The sequence below is a fragment of the Coptis chinensis genome, unplaced genomic scaffold (genome assembly GCF_015680905.1).
Source record: "Coptis chinensis isolate HL-2020 unplaced genomic scaffold, ASM1568090v1 utg2560_pilon_pilon, whole genome shotgun sequence".
Classification (NCBI taxonomy): Eukaryota; Viridiplantae; Streptophyta; class Magnoliopsida; order Ranunculales; family Ranunculaceae; genus Coptis; species Coptis chinensis.
In genome coordinates this window covers 252,125-268,955 of record NW_028238131.1, presented here as the reverse complement: position 1 = coordinate 268,955, position 16,831 = coordinate 252,125, and the positions used below count along the sequence as shown (strand labels likewise).

The window sequence follows — 16,831 nt, the reverse complement described above, 5'->3', positions numbered from 1 at the left end:
AGATCTATCAATTAAATGGTCTTCATAGTTACCTATATTTATTTGTTTTTAGATTGAAATTAATGTTCAAAATTCAAAATACACACACTATGACATGACAATTTAGTTATTATCCAAAAAATATAAAACCAAAATTTTAGATTAATTTATCCTAAAAAAGTAAGATTGAGAGATTTAAAGTAAGAGTGAAGACATAAAATATACAAAAATAACAAAAACGCAACCGAATTTTTTTTTTTTAGCCGAATTTTTCAAAAATTTGACAAAATCTATATTATTTATTTTAAAAATCGCGAATTATTACGAATCTTTCAAACATTGTATTATACGTTTTGTCTTTTAAAAATTCGATTCGCAAATTACTAACAAAGGCTCTAAGCATTTGGTGTTCTTCCCGTCATCCCGTGGAGACTTGGTTCTATTCTTTCATATATGAAAGTCTTCACATCGATCGATTTCAACTCCCTTATGCAATATGCCTACGGGTTTTTTTTCATTATATATGTATTTTTTAATATAGAGAAAAGTGAAGTGAGTAAATTGAAGAGCTAAATTGGTCAAAAACGATATCGAGAATTTAATATGTGAATGACAGGAAACTAGTGACCACCATGACTTGTATAAGTCAACAGTCGGCTAACTACATCAAAATTAGTTACGTTGATTGTGCCATTAAAAATAGGCCATGAATCGTGTGTGTGAAAGGAATTTGAAGATTTGTGGTAAAAATGAAGAAGACAAAGCTTGAAAAGGAGTGTGGATAAAGCGTGTATTCAACCCGCCAATCATATTGCTAGAAACACGACCCTTCCACTATTCTCATTATCTAACTTCTAACCCACCATACCAGATTACCAGACCCAATCCCAAATATCATATTCAACACCAAACCCATTTCTCCATCACCAGCAATACCCGCTTAAAAAAACACCATAACCACCTTCTCTCTCTCTTGGAACAATGGCAACAGCAGCAACAGCTGGTGGTTTTGCCAAATCAATGGCAGCTGTCAAGACGATGATGGAATCTTCTTCGTCCTCGTATTCTTATTCTCAATTTAGAATAATTTGCAAACCCAAAAGAACATTCCTTTTTCGTAGTGGAGGTGTCACCAGGTGTGAAGCTGTGTCGGATAATAACAATACGAGAGTTTCTAGTCTCTCTGCTCTTGAACAGCTCAAAGCTTCAGGCGCTGATCGTAAGTCTACTTGTTTTATATATCATCAACTAAATTGCCTGCTCAAATGTGAAAACTTTTCCATTGGGAAGGTAAATGTAGGTTCAAATAAGTAACAATTAGAACGAAGAAGAAACAATTAAGATATCACAACTCCTCTTATGCATCCAAGTAGTCGACATAAATGGTTCCCTGGCCCTTATTTAAGGGTTAGATTACATTGGAATCTATGAAATAACGTTAGATAACCTAAGGACATTCCAACGTTTTGTCGCGTTCTCTGACCAAAAATATTGGCATACTAATTGTCTTGAGCCGCCTTTTTATTTGTTCGTATCTGTCAGGGTATACTAAGGAAAAGAGCAGCATTATAGTCTTAGGCCTGAGTATTCACACAACGCCAGTGGAAATGCGTGAAAAACTTGCTATCCCAGAAGCTGAATGGCCTCGTGCCATCGGAGAGCTTTGTGGCTTGAACCATATAGAAGAAGCTGGTGTTCTCAGTACCTGTAACAGAATGGAGATATATGTGGTGGCTCTATCTTGGCATCGTGGTGTTAGAGAATTGACTGAATGGATGGCAAAGGTGCTTCCCTATTTCTTCATTTAATTCTGTGTGTTAATTGGTATTTGGAATTCTCTAAAAAGTGCAAAGCACATAGACCGATTTATGAGCATTAAATACTATTTCAAAACTTAAATCATCTCTGTTGTTAAACCCCATTTTGCTTTTCTTTGCAGACAAGTGGAATTCCTGCTTCAGAGCTTCGCCATCATCTATTTATGTTGCGTGACGGCGATGCCACACAACACTTATTTGAAGTTTCAGCCGGGCTTGACTCTCTCGTACTAGGAGAAGGACAAATCCTTGCTCAGGTTAAACAAGTCGTCAAGTCTGGAGAAGGAGTCAACGGATTTGGAAGGAACATCAGTGGTTTGTTTAAGCATGCAATCACTGTTGGTAAGCGGGTTCGAACAGAGACCAACATTGCATCTGGGGCAGTTTCTGTCAGCTCAGCTGCTGTTGAACTTGCCATAATGAAGCTTCCTCAGAATTCCTCTGCCACCGCTAGAGTGTTGGTTGTTGGAGCTGGCAAGATGGGGAAACTTGTGATCAAACACTTGGTTGCAAAGGGGTGGACTAAAATTGTTGTTGTCAACAGATCTGAGGAGAGAGTTGAAGCCATCCGGGAGGAAATGAGAGACATTGAGATAATCTACAAGCCTCTCACCGAGATGCTTGCATGCGCCGGTGAATCTGATGTTGTTTTCACGAGCACAGCATCAGAGACCCTATTATTCACGAAAGAGAATGTTGAGACCCTTCCCCCTGTGGGTTCAATAAATGGTGTTTCACGGCTTTTTGTTGATATCTCTGTCCCGAGGAATGTCGGTTCCTGTGTCTCTGATGTTGAGAATACACGTGTCTACAACGTTGATGATCTTAAAGAAGTCGTAGCAGCCAACAAGGAGGATCGGAATCGAAAAGCAATGGAAGCTCAGGTTATTATTACTGAGGAATCAAAACAGTTTGGAGCTTGGAGGGACTCTTTGGAGACTGTTCCCACCATAAAAAAACTGAGAGCTCTCGTGGAGGGAATAAGAATGACAGAGTTGGAAAGATGTTTTTCAAAGATAGGAGATGATATCCCAAAGAAAACAAGGGCAGCTATCGAAGGTCTTAGCCGTGGTATGATGAACAAAGTTCTTCATGGTCCCATGCAACATTTAAGATGCGATGGGAGTGACTGCAGTCAATTGAGCGAGACCCTCGAGAACATGCATGCACTTAACAGAATGTTTAGCCTTGAAACCGAAGCCTCTGTATTGGGACAGAAGGTTCGAGCCAAGGTGGAACAATCCCAAAAGGAATCTCAATGACTTGTTTCTTCTACCACATTCCAGTAATAAGAGGAGAAGTTCTCATCTTGTCTTCAAATTGACTTGAGTTCTTCATCAAATACAGGCTCTGAGCCCCCGTTCCGGGGCAATTCAATTCCTTTCATAGAGGTACAATAGAAATTTATTTTTGTAATGGTATCTTTGTATGTATGATCCGTAATTTATTTAAACGTGGCCATCAGGCTCTGTACAAAATGAGGCTCTGTATCCAGAAATGTGTTTCTGTAAGCTGCTGGGAGCGGATGGCTGATTGTTAAAAGTACTATTGATTCAGTTAGTTGCGTTGGATTTTTTATTTGCTTAACACATTCTAAGTGTCTATTAATTCATCAATCTGATTCCACTAATGTATCACCTTAATTTGGAAGTTCACTGGTGTGTTTTGAATTTGTTATGAGTTATGATGATGATGATGATGATGATGATTGGGCCGAAGTAAAAAATAGCCCATGTCCAAGGAAATCTTCTCCGTAACAGAAAACAGAATGACAGAGAGAGATTGAAAAGGAAACCAGGGTTGGTGGGTAGGGGAGTGTGGATAAAACGTGTTTTCATTTTCATTTCTCTCTTTAGAACAATGGCAACATCAACTGGTTTTCCTACATCAATGGCAGCTCTGAACACCTCTTCCATCTCTTATTCTCAATATCGAATTATTTACAAACCAATTACTTTCAAGAGAAGATTTGTTATTGGTAGAGGTAGAAGTGGAGTCCCTTTGAGTCCTAGATGTGGAGGTATGCCGGAGGAGGACAGTGATTCGAGGGGTTCTAGTATGTCTGCTCTTGAACGGCTCAAAATTTCAGGCGCTGATAGTAAGTTACTAAATTTTCATTTTTATTGAATGATTATCAACTATTTTTTTTTACCGTTTTTTGTATGATGCAAAAAACCGAAAATACAACTTATAGAAACATGGGTCTTACTCAATTATATAGCTACTTTTGTACAAATTAGTAACTGGTTTTCAATTTGTACAAATTGCAAAATAATTAGAGTTTTAAACGGTAACCATCTCCATAGGCCATAAATAGGCCTAAATGACCATAAATGTTAAGTTTTAAAAGTTGAAAAAAACAGCATTTTAAAGATTGGTAAAGATCAACTTGTTGTAATGAACATAAAAAAAAAAATGTAGGTTGAAACAATGAAGGGAAACAATTAAGATATCAGAACTCCTCCCATGCATCAAAGTAGTTGCCCTCGTAGTATCAAAATGAACACTTATATTCTTATTACACCTTACTCCAGAATGAGTCCTCTACACCGAAAACTATGCTCAAAGTTTGACACCTCTCTTTTCAGAAGTGTATTTGATGTTGCATTTCTCTCTTCGACCAGTTACTTTCTTTCAGTGTCACGCTTTATACTATACTTTGCCACGCATTATCTTCCTTAACTCTTTTCAACATGGTAAGCAAGAAATTCCCATGGTACTAATCTTTTGAATTGTTCATCTCTGTCAGGGTATACTAAAGAAAAGAGCAGCATCATAGTTTTAGGTCTGAGTATTCACACAGCCCCGGTGGAAACGCGTGAAAAACTTGCTATCCCAGAAGCTGAATACCCTCGAGCCATCCGAGAGCTTTGTGGCTTTTACCATATAGAAGAAGCTGCTGTTCTTAGCACCTGCAACAGAGTGGAGATATATGTGGTAGCTCTATCTTGGCATTGTGGGGTTAGAGACGTGACTGAATGGATGGAAAAGGTGCTTCCTTATTTCTCCGTGTTTTGTTTTCACTTTTTGAATTTGGCTTTGCCTGGGAATCAGTATGTTTCTGTAAGAAGTGGACAATTGACATTTTGACGAAGATATGATATCATAGAGTTGTTAAACATCATTTTGTTTATCCGTGCAGACAAGTGGAGTTGCTGCTTCAGAGCTTCGTCCTCATCTGTTTTTGTTGCGTGGCAGCGATGCGATAAATCACCTATTTGAAGTTTCAGCCGGTCTTGACTCTCTCATACTAGGAGATGAACAAATCCTTGGTCGGGTTAAACAAGTTGTCAATTTTGGAGAAGGAGTCACTGGATTTGGAAGGAGCCTTAATGGGTTATTTCGGTATGCACTTCGTGTTGGTGCGGATGTTCTAACAAAGACCAACATTGCATCTGGGCCAATCATTTCTGTCAGTTCGGCTGCTGTTGAACTTGCCATCATCAAGCTTCCTCAGAACCTCTCTTCCACTGCTAGAGTGTTGGTTATTGGTGCAGGCAAGATGGGGAGACTTGTGATTAATCACTTGGTTGCAAAAGGGTGGACGAAGATTGTTGTTGTCAACAGATCTGAGCACAGAGTCGATGCCATCCGTGAGGATTTGAGCGGTGTTGAGATAATCTACAAGCCTCTCACCGAGATGCTTACATGTGCCGGTGAATCTGATGTTGTTTTCACCAGCACAGCATCAAACATCCCATTATTCATGAAAGATAATGTTGAGACACTTCCCCCCGTGAGTACAATGAATGGGGGATCACGGCTTTTCTTTGATATATCTGTCCCAAGGAATGTTGGTTCCTGTGTCTCAGATGTCGAGAATACGCAAGTCTACAATGTTGATGATTTTAAGGAAGTTTTAGCACCCAAAATGGAGGCAATGGAAGCTCAGGCTATAGTTGCTAAAAATTTAGATGACTTTCGAGATAAGATGGACTCTTTTGAGACCGTTCCCACCATCAAGAATCTGAGAGCCCTTGTGGAGACAATAAGAATTACAGAGTTGGAAAGATGTTTGTCAAAGATAAAACATGATATCCCAAAGAAAACAAGGAGAGCTATCGAAGACCTTAGCCGTGGTATGATGAACAAAGTTCTTCATGGTCCCATGGAACATTTAAGATGCGATGAAAGTAACAGTAGGCCTTTGAGCGAGATCCTCAAAAACATGCATGCACTTAACAGGATGTTTAGCCTTGAAACAGATGCCTCCATTTTGGAACAAAAGATTCGAGCCAAGATGGAACAATCCCGGAAAGAATCTTAGTGATGACTTGTTTCATACCATCATTTTCCAGTAATAAGAGAAGAAGCCCTAATTCAGTCTTTGTATGTAATGTTATATAGTGGCCATCAGGCTCGGTAGTAAACAAGTGAGGCGTATTGACTCTGGCTTGATTTATCATATATCCAGAAATGCGTCTGTGTAAGCCGGTGGGAGGGATGTTTTGTTTGTTAGAATATATAATATATGTACAAGAAGTTCTCTGATTCTAGACAAGGTCTTTAGAATAGGATGTTTTTGGTTTGTGCGTGTCATACTTTGCGCAATGGCCAAGCAGATGGCCGATCTCTATATGTTGTTCCCATATCAACTTCTCTTTAAACAGTAGGATAAATTAAGATGATAGCACGCAAATAGCTGATGACTGATCTCTACATGGACATATGGTGTTGGTAGATGGTTTGAAGTCGAAGGATCACACCTTCTATCGTGTGGGAACATTTCCAAATTTCAACATTTTATTGCACTACGAAATGAAGGTTAACTGGACATTTTATTTTGTTAGCAAATGATCCGCCAACAAAAGTAATTACTCGTGGCAATGACTTCTAGTGTTTGCATGGTTTCCAATACCAATTCATTTCATGGATTTCATTATAATCCGTCGATAGTTTTCTTAGTGAATTTCGGTACAAAAGAATGACAAATTAAACCATGGTGTAATTCAAAAAAAAAAAAAAAAATTGAAAGGCGGGGATGAACACAAATTAATTTAGGGATGATCATCAAGCCAAGTAGCTCATGAGCAACTTGCACTCGGCTCGTTTTGGGCTCTACTCGAACTTGCTAAATAATATGAGTCAAGTTCGAACACATTTTAAAACTTCTCGAACTCGAAAAGCTCGCAAGGTAGCTCACATACACGTAGTCATGTTAACACTTAATTAGTATAATTGTTTCTGTCAATGTGTATTGTTGGATTATAGTTATTCAACACACACATAATATATTTCATTCTGGAGTTTAGGGCTCAAACTCCAGAAGATGCAGAATACATGGCAGCAAAAGTAGGAGCACAACTATCTGTTGCAGAGGGAAGGGCACCTGTACAACTGATAGGAGATACCCAAAGAGTCATCACAACACTCAAAAATCCAGAGAAGGCAAGCTGGAGAATGAAGAATGTGGTTGCAACAACTCTACAGACCATGCGTAGTAGTAATAGTTGTTTTGTGTTCAGCTGGGCTCCTAGAACTCTAAATAATGAAGCTCGCGCTATGTCCAACTAGGCCTTAAGGTGTAAAGACATATAGCTAGTTCCATCTTGGTTAATTTCGATCTGTTAGAGATTCATGTAAACTCTTTAATTTAAATGTTCAATTAAACCAAATAAAAAAAATGAAAATAAAGGTTTATCTAAAAATACAAAAAAAATCTCATTTAATTTTGGTTATAATTAAACGAGCCATAAAGGGGAGTTATCTCTCTATCATTACCTCTTTTATATTGGTTTTTCTATTTATTTTACTCTATATATATAGAAAGAAAATGTCCTCAGAAAATCATCCTATATCATCTCTTCAGAAAAAAAATCCCTTATTTTCCATTGACTTTTCCCTCTTTCCTTTTAACACTACCAGGGACAAACCCCAACTCTTTTAGAATTTACGGTAAAAAAAAATATAAAACCCATTTTGGAGGAATAGTATGCAAATTTAAATCTCATTATTTGCTCAATTTATAAACACCTCCCCACAAAAGTGCCCCATAGGTTTTATTAGGATTTTATGAAAAACCCCCTCTTAACTTAAATTATATAATTATTTCCATTTTTCTCCTCCCAATTTAATCCAAAATGGTAAAAAAAAAAAATCTAATGTCATTTAAATAACAAAGTTTAAATTAGAGTTTCTTAAAATTAAAAATTGAGAAAAAAACTATGTCAAAGTCCATATCAAGTGGTTTCAAGAGAAAAAAAATTTAGGAACCTCTCTCCATGTCACTTTGCAATTTGTAATCTCTATAGTAGTTTATTAAAAACACCCCAACCAATAAATTAGACGGTCTATTAATTAATAATTTAAAAAATAAAACTTAAATTATATAATTTCTTTTAATATTTGGAACCAACTCTTTTATTAATAATTTAGAAAACACCTTTCTAATGTCACTTAAATAACATAATTATTTTATTAAAAAATAGATGAGCTTTTCCTACATAATTATATTTCCCCAATCTCCAATTAACTATTAGTTTATCGAACTCGAGGGAGGGATTTCAAGACTTCCATATTGAAAACATGCATCATTTTGACATTAAGTAAAATTTTAAGGTTTACCTAAAAAACAAAAAATACCATCATTATTGAGATGCCTTGTAATAGTGGTTTTGTAAGTTAATTACAATCAAGTCTATACGCAGAACAAGTCGAATCAAAACTGATAATTACTAATTTGAGATTTGGACCTGGGCCAACAAACCACGAGCCCATGAGTCTGAAAAACTCTTGGCCCATAATTACGAAAGCCCACAACTTCCAAAAACCCTATCACAAATCTGACCGTTTATTAGGGTTGTCTTTTATTATATATATATAAAAGTAAAAAACTCTCTCACTCTCATTCTCTTCTCGGCAGCAGAAGTAAGAGCAGATCCCAAAACCCAACCATGGTCAGTCCTCTTATTCGTTTATGTTATATCTTCAATTTGTTATTCATTTCGGTTTAGTGTTTAAGTGGTGATAGCATGTGTTTCTTTCTTTGGGTTTATTATTTAAGTGATGATGATGATATGTTTTATTTTTATGATACGATGCTTATTCATTTCACTTATTTGTTATTATTGGTTAATGAGATTTAAAAAAAATATATCTTTTTGACGACTAGAATTGTGTTGTGTTAGGGCTTAGGACTCAACCCAACCCAACCCAATACAATATATCTCTAGAAATGATTACAAACTTGAGGTTTTAGTCTGTTTTTTTTTTTATAGTTGATGTTAAAGATGGTTAAGTCCCAAATTGGATTACTGTGCATTTTACAGGTGTTCATCAAACCCACAAAGTCAAGGGCTTACTTCAAGCGTTATCAAGTCAAGTTCAGGAGAAGGAGAGGTATATTATTCTCTCATATTAATAGGCATATATGTCTATGCTTTAAATATATATTTTTTTTCATCTGATCTGATGTGATTCTTTTTACTCTTGTAGCTGGGAAGACTGATTACAGGGCTCGTATCCGTCTTATCAACCAGGACAAGAACAAGTACGGGACGCCCAAATATCGTTTTGTTGTGCGGTTTACCAACAAAGATATAATTGCTCAGATTGTATCTGCTAGTATTGCTGGTGATATGATACTTACATCAGCTTATGCCCATGAACTGCCTCGATATGGGCTTGATGTTGGTCTCACCAATTACTCTGCAGGTATGAGGTCCATTTCAGACTTTAACAATATAAAAAATAATCAGAGTTGCATGTTGTTTTACTTAATATCATCTTTTTGTGAAAATTAGCTTACTGCACTGGCCTTCTCTTGGCTCGCCGAGTCCTGAAAACACTCGAGATGGATGAGGAGTATGAGGGAAATGTTGAGGTACTCTTTCATTTATCATGTTCAGTAATTTTTTGCTGTTTCTTTTGCTGAGAGGTAATGCAATTTCTCTACTGGTACTGGCAGGCAACTGGGGAAGATTTTTCAATTGAGCCCACTGATACCAGGAGGCCTTTCCGTGCATTGCTTGACGTAGGCCTTATTAGAACAACGACTGGCAACCGTGTCTTTGGTGCACTGAAGGTATTCATTTCTTTTGTTGTGTTGCAACGTTTATTCTGCTCTACTCAAATTATCATTCTTGTGGGGCAAGTTGTATTTACTTCTAATGGTTTCTAGGGTGCATTGGATGGTGGGCTTGACATTCCTCACAGTGACAAGAGATTCGCTGGATTTAAGAAAGATGAGAAGCAGTTGGATGCAGAGGTTCACCGAAAGTATGTCTATGGTGGCCATGTTGCTGCTTATATGAGGGTGAGTCCAGTACTACTGTTTTTAGTTCTTTTATGGGTAATTGTGTTTTTCAAACAAAGGAATTTCTCTGTTCTATGGAGGCTTGTTTTAATTAAATATATGCATTCTTCCACCCGCTTTTAAAACTTTTGCTTTTTGTTTGTGCATTATGCAGACACTAATAGAGGACGAGCCAGAGAAGTACCAGACCCATTTCTCTGAGTATATCAAGAAAGGCATTGAAGCTGATGGCATAGAAGAACTGTACAGAAAGGTACATGCTGGTATTCGTGCTGATCCAACAGCGAAGAAATCAGAGAAAGAGGCTCCGAAGGCACACAAGAGGTATTTAACCTTCGTAGTTTTTTTATGGTCAATACTATTTAGATGTTTGAAATTAAGAGGTATTAAAAAAAATGTGGTTGTATTGTAGGAGAAACAAAATTTTCAACTCGATATAAAATTTGTACTTGCTACTTTTATTGGAAAGTTGATCCGTAACTGTTTATTAGAGGATTGTTTTAGTAATCATAGCTGAATACTAGGGTCAAGTAGGCCCTTGTTTGAGTAGTTTTTATTTTCGGACTGCATCTTATTCTCAACAGGATAATGGTATTGTTAGAGTTCAGTAGGGATGTATGAAATAGGTAGTTTATACAAACAAATCTTATTGGTATTTATTGTTTTTTGTTTGTCATCTAGGTTCAACTTGAAGAAGCTGACATATGATGAGAGGAGAAACAAGTTGATTGCGCGATTGAATGCGCTGAACTCTGCTGCAGGAGCAGATGACGATGAGAATGATGATTAGAGATAGTTCACCTGATCCATTATGCATTTTTGTTGTCTTTGTTTCTTGTCAAAAGTTTCCTGTGGGACCTTTTCTCTTGTGCTCTCTAGATTTGATATGTTTTCAGTTATCTACTATTTTTAGTTTTGGATATTTACAACTTGAAAAGGTAGACTTTGAGGGATTTACTTTGAAGAGCGGTTATTGTTTTGTTCATCAATAGACCTATCTTGTTAAAAAAAAATTTATGGTAATTTAAGAAGTTATTGGGTAGACTGATTAACAACGTCGGGTTGATATTGGTTTTAAGAACTGGGAGATAGAGCAATACTTCTTTTACTGAAATGATCACCATTAGAACCGATAGATACTGTTAATGAGATTGGGTAGCCTCCTAATGTTAAGTTCCGTCTCTATTTGAAAGTGTTTTGTTTGACTCGTCCAATGAAGCATGCAATCAGTGTATCAGAACGTTTATTTTAGGTGCAGGGCTATTTATCTTAATGTTATCTTGTACCATTGCATTTTGTTACTGGGTAGTAGGGTTAAAAACGGATAGGTTAAATTTATTCCGAATCCAACGGATATTAAAAAAATTATCCGAATCCGATTTTGGATATCCGAAATGGATATCGGATAATATCCGATCTAAAAATTAAAATTAATTAAAATTTTATTTGTTTTGAATAATTTATTTTACTACTATAAAAACTAGTATAAATATTATGTTTGTCATTTATTATTATTATTTTGTTATTATAATTTTATATTATTAGTTTATAATTTTATATAATATTTTGTACAATAAAAAATAAATAAATAAATTATATATAATAACTATTAATTTTTTAAATCGGATCGGATATTATCAGATGCTGGATATGTCAGTATCCGAAACCAGTTCGGACATAAAAAAAATATCCGAATTCGAAATTTTCAGATAATATCCGATTTTTCGAATACAAATTCGAATCGGATTCGAATATTTGGATATCCACTTGCACCCCTACTGGATAGCTTTCAATTGCTGCAAATTTGCATGCAGCTGAATTTTTCCCTTGGTAACATGGTTCAATACATTGGGAAAATTATGTGGTTGACGAGGTGGATTGTGGCAAATATGAAAAAAAAAACCAAGGAAACTGATGTTAGTTCATGACTTCATGCATCGGTTGAGATTACTGTTTAAACACAAAATCTTGTGTGGCTGTGGCAAAGAAGTTTATTAAGTTAAAAAGGTGGGATCCCTGGTCTGAAACTACATTCCTTTCATTTTGTGAATTTCTTCTTATTTCCATCAAGCAGAGTAACGAGTACAAAACTACAAATGTGGCAATCAAACACCCAAGAAATTATTTTGGGCACACTAATAGGGAACTGGCTATGGGTTGCATACCTGTGAGCTCCCCAAAAACATGATGAATCTTGAAATTGTCTTTTTTTAATATGCCCTTGATGTTTTAGAATCCCAAGACAAAAGGTGGAGTTGCCCGCTAGCATTCGAGAAACTGAATAAAATTCTGAAATTCTAAGAATTACTATCCTACTAAAACAACATACATTTTTAGGATACATAAAAGGGCACAACAAAACACATCGTTCATATCTCTGACAACTAGATCCGCCACTTTTACGACAGACCAGGAATCTAATTAATCACCAGTTATCCTTTGCTCTGCGAATGGCACCCAAGGCTTCAGCATCATTTGCGGTGGCAGGAATATCCAGCGCTTGGCGGATTTCCAAACTTGATGTACGGAGGAATGGATTACAAGACATCTCTGTTTTTAGTGTTGTTGGAATCTGTGTAAAAAAGAGTATGCGATTATATATGGTTAATTATGTAGGTTCTGCTTAGTAAACCAATGTACTTGTGTATTGATAGAAGGTATAATATGAAAAATTGTTTAGAATGCAAGCAGAACTGTCACCAGTTGCCACTATCTCAAGTTAGCACATAGGAGTGGATACAATAACAAGACATGACCACAACACCAAAACCACATCTATAACCTCATCAGATAATTATCTTCCCTTTATTAGCTTATGTGGAAGACATAAGGCCAAGGCCAACAATGAAAGACTGTCAAATTAGAATGATGTGGAAGACATTGAAGAGTTACATTCATTTATCCAAGCCCACCCATCCACAAGGTACAATGATCTGCAAAATTAGCTGATCAATCATTACTTTGTTTTGTGCCAGGAATCTCTCCTGGACTTAAAGTGATGATCTTCAATCGTGGTTTCACTCATTACTTGTCCTTTGTAAAATATTTGGACGGCATTATGTTTATGGTGAGTTGTGAGGATCTGTTGATGATATAGACTATAGTCAATCCCCACCCAAAAAGTATTACAATCGAAAGTTCTACCCAAGTATATATTGCCTATCCATCATTTCGGAGGTCAAATTCAAGCAACTAAAATTTCTAAAGATTAGCGGAAGTAGAGATAATGGCACAAGCAGACTAATAGGCACTGCTGAGGTTTTAGACATTACCGTAGGCAAGCCTTTACTGCGGATATGAGCAACATGCGCGGCATAAGATTGGAGTGCCACATTCTTGGGATCAATGGACAGAGCAAACTTTGAGTTACTCTGTTAAAAAGAAAGATCCATTGTCAAGTTCTTGCAGAGCATATAGCATTATGAAAACCTGAGGAAATAGATAACCCACCAAAGTATATTCATGACCACAATATACGCTTGTGTCCTCCGGCAAAGAAATAATTTTTTGGAGAGAAGACAGCATCTGCAACACAATAACATAAAACTTTGTGAGTTTCTGCAAGTTAGGTGTACTAGATGTAACACACAAACAAATGGTTTTTGCCACAACAGTCCCACAACGCAATGTGTGCCTGTCTCCATTTAGGATTCCTCTAAAACCCATGGTTACAAAAAATTTGGACCTGTTCTGGGGTTCCCTCAAAAAGCTTTCCGCATGATAAGCTAAATAGGGTGTCTCCCGTGAATATTGCCCCACATCCTGGGAAGTAGTAGCTAATATGCCCTGCGTGAAGTTCAAACCATAAGTACATGATGTAACTGAAGCACACTCACGTAAAGGGTACAAATTGCCAACTATCTGAAGATCTGTATCAGACAACAACCTATTGTATGACCAGGTGTTTCCATTACTATCACCTCATGACCTGCAAACATCCACCGGTCCCCATCCTTCAGAGTTATGTCAATGCCAGGAATTCTTTCTTTGTCTGTGTTTGATCCAATTACCTACACATAAACAGAGTTTATTGTTTTTAAGGATCTACAACTTAACATGCATAAATGACAATTGTCAAAGCAAACAGATTTAAAAAACAGAATCCTATTTACTTATTTAGACACCTCAGAATTTCAGTTTGCAACTGTAAAAGTTATTAATATAAAAAAATTATTGCCATATATATGAAGATTTGCAGAGTCGTAAAATCATTATGAGAGTATGTATGAAGGTAATACATCTTCAATAAGGAAAAGTATTCAATAGCTCCATCAAAGACATGATCAGGGTTAGAAAGCTAAACTTCAATTGCATACCTTAAAGTGTACTACAATTCAAAAAAAATCCAGCTTGAAGGTTCTAACAAAACATGATGAACTCAAAAAAGACATGGATGGAGATAGTTACAAGGAACAGATAGACCTAATCTTCAGTTAACAGAAAAGAAAAACAGGGTCATTGAAGAAGAAAGGAGTGTCTTCTCCACCTACGCATGTTTTCTACTGCATCACGTAACATACATACAGAAGATGGAAGCGTAACATATACCACATGATGGGTACTTGAACAAATATCGATAAGTAAAAATTGCAGATGTTAATGAATTCGGGAAGAGAATGTTGTGTTTTTTCATTATCAGATGAGGAAGGTGGATGTACTTTACCATGTGGATCATGTACGCAAAATTAAGATGAAAACAACTTAAAGTCTTTTAATATCTCAGCTATAAATGCAGAGAAACAAACACAACAAACAGAGTTGTCATACCTTTGCACCGTACCTTGCTTTTAATTCGGCATTTCCACCAGTGTGATCATAATGATGATGTGTGTTGAGTATGTAAGTCAGATTTCGGTTTTTCCTATTTAGTAATTCTATTACAGGTAGAGATTCAGAAGGATCGACAACTCCAACTGTACCAGTGTTCACATCATGCAGAAGATATGCATAATTATCCTCTAGGCAAGGTACCTGACAATGTCAAGTTATATAAATAACCAGCAATGTAAAGCGTCTCTCAAGGCATACAACATTGTTAACATACCAGTTCTATCTGCAATGTGGAAGGCATACTAGAAATGCTGCAAGTAAATGGTTTAATTCCAAGCAAACGAGTTCCACCACGCAACGTTTTAAATGGTCTTGACAAGAAGGTAACGAAACCATACAAAAAACGTTTACTACACAATTGTTGTGTTATGCCTGGCAATGCACAAAATCCACCCTTTACCTGTAAACAGTTCATTATTATATACAGTAGTGTGGAATTGTCAATTAGCCCAACAAAGAACCAAGTATATATAATATTAAATCATCTGTTTGGAGTTTGGATTGCCCATTTCGAGGAATTAAACGAAATTACAAAAAAAAAAACACATACATCGGGAAAAGAACGAACCTTTGAAGAACAAGGTAAGGAGGAGACCATGGCTGAAGTTGCTTTCGAAAACATTTTGATCTCCTTCTTCTTCTTCTTCTTCTTCTGGTCTTGTTGGTTGTTGGTTGTTAGTTGTTTGTTTGAGTTGTGTTTAGTCATAAGTGAGCGGTTGTTAGATTTCTTTATTGATTTTATTATTATTATTATTAAGATTTCATTGGGTCCCACCCAACCAAGCACATCTGTCCTAATATAAGCGTCTTTGAGCAAAACTTTCGTCTTTGTGTGTCAAAATTCGTCGTAACTAGTATACTGCTATGCAATGGAGGAGTGAGCGGAGAGGGGAGAAGGAAGACGAAGAGTGGAGAAGGGAGAGTGAGAAATTGAGAAAGCATGGAAAGGGAGATGGAGAGGCACGAAGAGAAGAGATGAAGACAAACAGAAACCAATCAAATGACTTTTTATCCCCATAAGAGCATCTTTTAGGAGAGATATTTTCCTAGCATCAAACACCAAATCGGGCAAAATTTGGTGTTTTTTCATTTTAAGGAGAATCACATGTTGATGAAAATACAAAAAAAAAAACATAAAACTAGGTTCAAAACCCTGATTTCGGTCTTTATTAGCCTAAAACCCATTGACTTTTTGAATTATGTCTAAAGCCCACCCGGTTTGTAAAAGTGCTAAATAAAGGTTTCGTTTTTGGTGAGTTTGAAAAAAAAAACCAACCGCACCTTTATTGTTTTTTCAAAATATTTTACATACCCTTTTATATGAAAGTTGTTACTTAATTTCTTTCTTCCTCAATTGGCAATGGTGATTTCTCATATCGTGATTTTAAACCAAATTGAGATCGCTTTTCTTTTCTTCCTTGTTCTCCTTTTCTTTGGACTTTCTAGAATCGTTACCACTAAGGTACATTTATTTACACCTACACTTCTATTATTATGTTATCTAGGGCAAGCAAAATATGGAAATTGACTCATCGATAATTTAACTTATCGCCATCTCAGATTTGATCATTTTTTCATTGAATAATATAACCCGTGACTCTTTTGAGATAATGGAATTGTTGTAATTTTAGTTTCATTTCAATTTTGTGTTGTAGGATGGATTTTTCTTGTTCTTGGAGTTATATCCTACAAAAATTTGACTCTCGCGAGTCGTATTGGTCCGTCTTCTTCAATTATCGATGTCAAAAATGAGATTTCGACGAATTGGCCCGAGTTAAATCAATCATGCTTTGATATTTCTTTCACTCGCGATAGGAAGGCATTTGTTATAGAAAATGATGCAGAGCTTCAATCTTTAGCGTGCTACAGCTTTGCAAAGGGCTTATCTACAGTTAACATTGATGTCTCTTTGAAACTTGATAGTATGTTGTGTTCTTATGGAGTAGGTGAA

The 16,831-nt window shown here is 36.3% G+C and overlaps 4 protein-coding genes across 4 annotated transcripts; 3 read left to right on the top strand and 1 right to left on the bottom strand.

Annotated features, from left to right (window-relative positions):
- The first annotated feature begins 654 nt into the window (after positions 1-654).
- On the top strand, positions 655-3,383 carry LOC147473439 (glutamyl-tRNA reductase 1, chloroplastic-like). Its single transcript, XM_086587445.1, has 3 exons — positions 655-1,198; positions 1,522-1,763; positions 1,919-3,383. The coding sequence occupies exons 1-3, from the start codon at positions 961-963 to the stop codon at positions 3,056-3,058; spliced, it is 1,620 nt and encodes a 539-aa protein (XP_086443571.1). The 5' UTR covers positions 655-960; the 3' UTR covers positions 3,059-3,383.
- Positions 3,384-3,516: 133 nt separating this feature from the next.
- On the top strand, positions 3,517-6,287 carry LOC147473438 (glutamyl-tRNA reductase 2-like). Its single transcript, XM_086587446.1, has 3 exons — positions 3,517-3,894; positions 4,546-4,787; positions 4,939-6,287. Exons 1-3 carry the CDS (start codon positions 3,657-3,659, stop codon positions 6,061-6,063), a joined length of 1,605 nt encoding a protein of 534 aa, XP_086443572.1. The 5' UTR covers positions 3,517-3,656; the 3' UTR covers positions 6,064-6,287.
- A 2,280-nt stretch (positions 6,288-8,567) lies between these two features.
- LOC147473437 (large ribosomal subunit protein uL18z-like) lies at positions 8,568-11,307 on the top strand. Its single transcript, XM_086587458.1, has 8 exons — positions 8,568-8,692; positions 9,065-9,134; positions 9,231-9,449; positions 9,539-9,618; positions 9,703-9,819; positions 9,916-10,050; positions 10,205-10,374; positions 10,732-11,307. Exons 1-8 carry the CDS (start codon positions 8,690-8,692, stop codon positions 10,838-10,840), a joined length of 903 nt encoding a protein of 300 aa, XP_086443584.1. The 5' UTR covers positions 8,568-8,689; the 3' UTR covers positions 10,841-11,307.
- A 931-nt stretch (positions 11,308-12,238) lies between these two features.
- On the bottom strand, positions 12,239-15,876 carry LOC147473436 (putative hydroxyacylglutathione hydrolase 2, chloroplastic). Its single transcript, XM_086587454.1, has 8 exons — positions 15,449-15,876; positions 15,095-15,280; positions 14,818-15,021; positions 13,937-14,060; positions 13,736-13,836; positions 13,501-13,575; positions 13,323-13,421; positions 12,239-12,622 (listed from the first exon to the last, which is right to left on the bottom strand). Exons 1-8 carry the CDS (start codon positions 15,584-15,586, stop codon positions 12,476-12,478), a joined length of 1,074 nt encoding a protein of 357 aa, XP_086443580.1. The 5' UTR covers positions 15,587-15,876; the 3' UTR covers positions 12,239-12,475.
- Between the last annotated feature and the right edge of the window lie 955 nt (positions 15,877-16,831).

Excerpts from the sequence above, each read along its gene's own strand:
- LOC147473438 (XM_086587446.1), top strand. The coding sequence starts at position 3,657 with ATGGCAACATCAACTGGTTTTCCTACATCAATGGCAGCTCTGAACACC. Across the intron at positions 3,895-4,545 it reads CAAAATTTCAGGCGCTGATA|GGTATACTAAAGAAAAGAGC; the intron begins GTAAGTTACTAA and ends CATCTCTGTCAG. Across the intron at positions 4,788-4,938 it reads TGACTGAATGGATGGAAAAG|ACAAGTGGAGTTGCTGCTTC; the intron begins GTGCTTCCTTAT and ends TTATCCGTGCAG.
- LOC147473436 (XM_086587454.1), bottom strand. The coding sequence starts at position 15,586 with ATGACTAAACACAACTCAAACAAACAACTAACAACCAACAACCAACAA. Across the intron at positions 15,281-15,448 it reads CCTTACCTTGTTCTTCAAAG|GTAAAGGGTGGATTTTGTGC; the intron begins GTTCGTTCTTTT and ends AACTGTTTACAG. Across the intron at positions 12,623-13,322 it reads GCAGTAAAGGCTTGCCTACG|ATTCCAACAACACTAAAAAC; the intron begins GTAATGTCTAAA and ends TTTTTTACACAG.
- LOC147473437 (XM_086587458.1), top strand. Across the intron at positions 9,450-9,538 it reads TCTCACCAATTACTCTGCAG|CTTACTGCACTGGCCTTCTC; the intron begins GTATGAGGTCCA and ends TGTGAAAATTAG. Across the intron at positions 9,619-9,702 it reads AGTATGAGGGAAATGTTGAG|GCAACTGGGGAAGATTTTTC; the intron begins GTACTCTTTCAT and ends TGGTACTGGCAG.
- LOC147473439 (XM_086587445.1), top strand. The coding sequence starts at position 961 with ATGGCAACAGCAGCAACAGCTGGTGGTTTTGCCAAATCAATGGCAGCT. Across the intron at positions 1,199-1,521 it reads CAAAGCTTCAGGCGCTGATC|GGTATACTAAGGAAAAGAGC; the intron begins GTAAGTCTACTT and ends CGTATCTGTCAG. Across the intron at positions 1,764-1,918 it reads TGACTGAATGGATGGCAAAG|ACAAGTGGAATTCCTGCTTC; the intron begins GTGCTTCCCTAT and ends TTTTCTTTGCAG.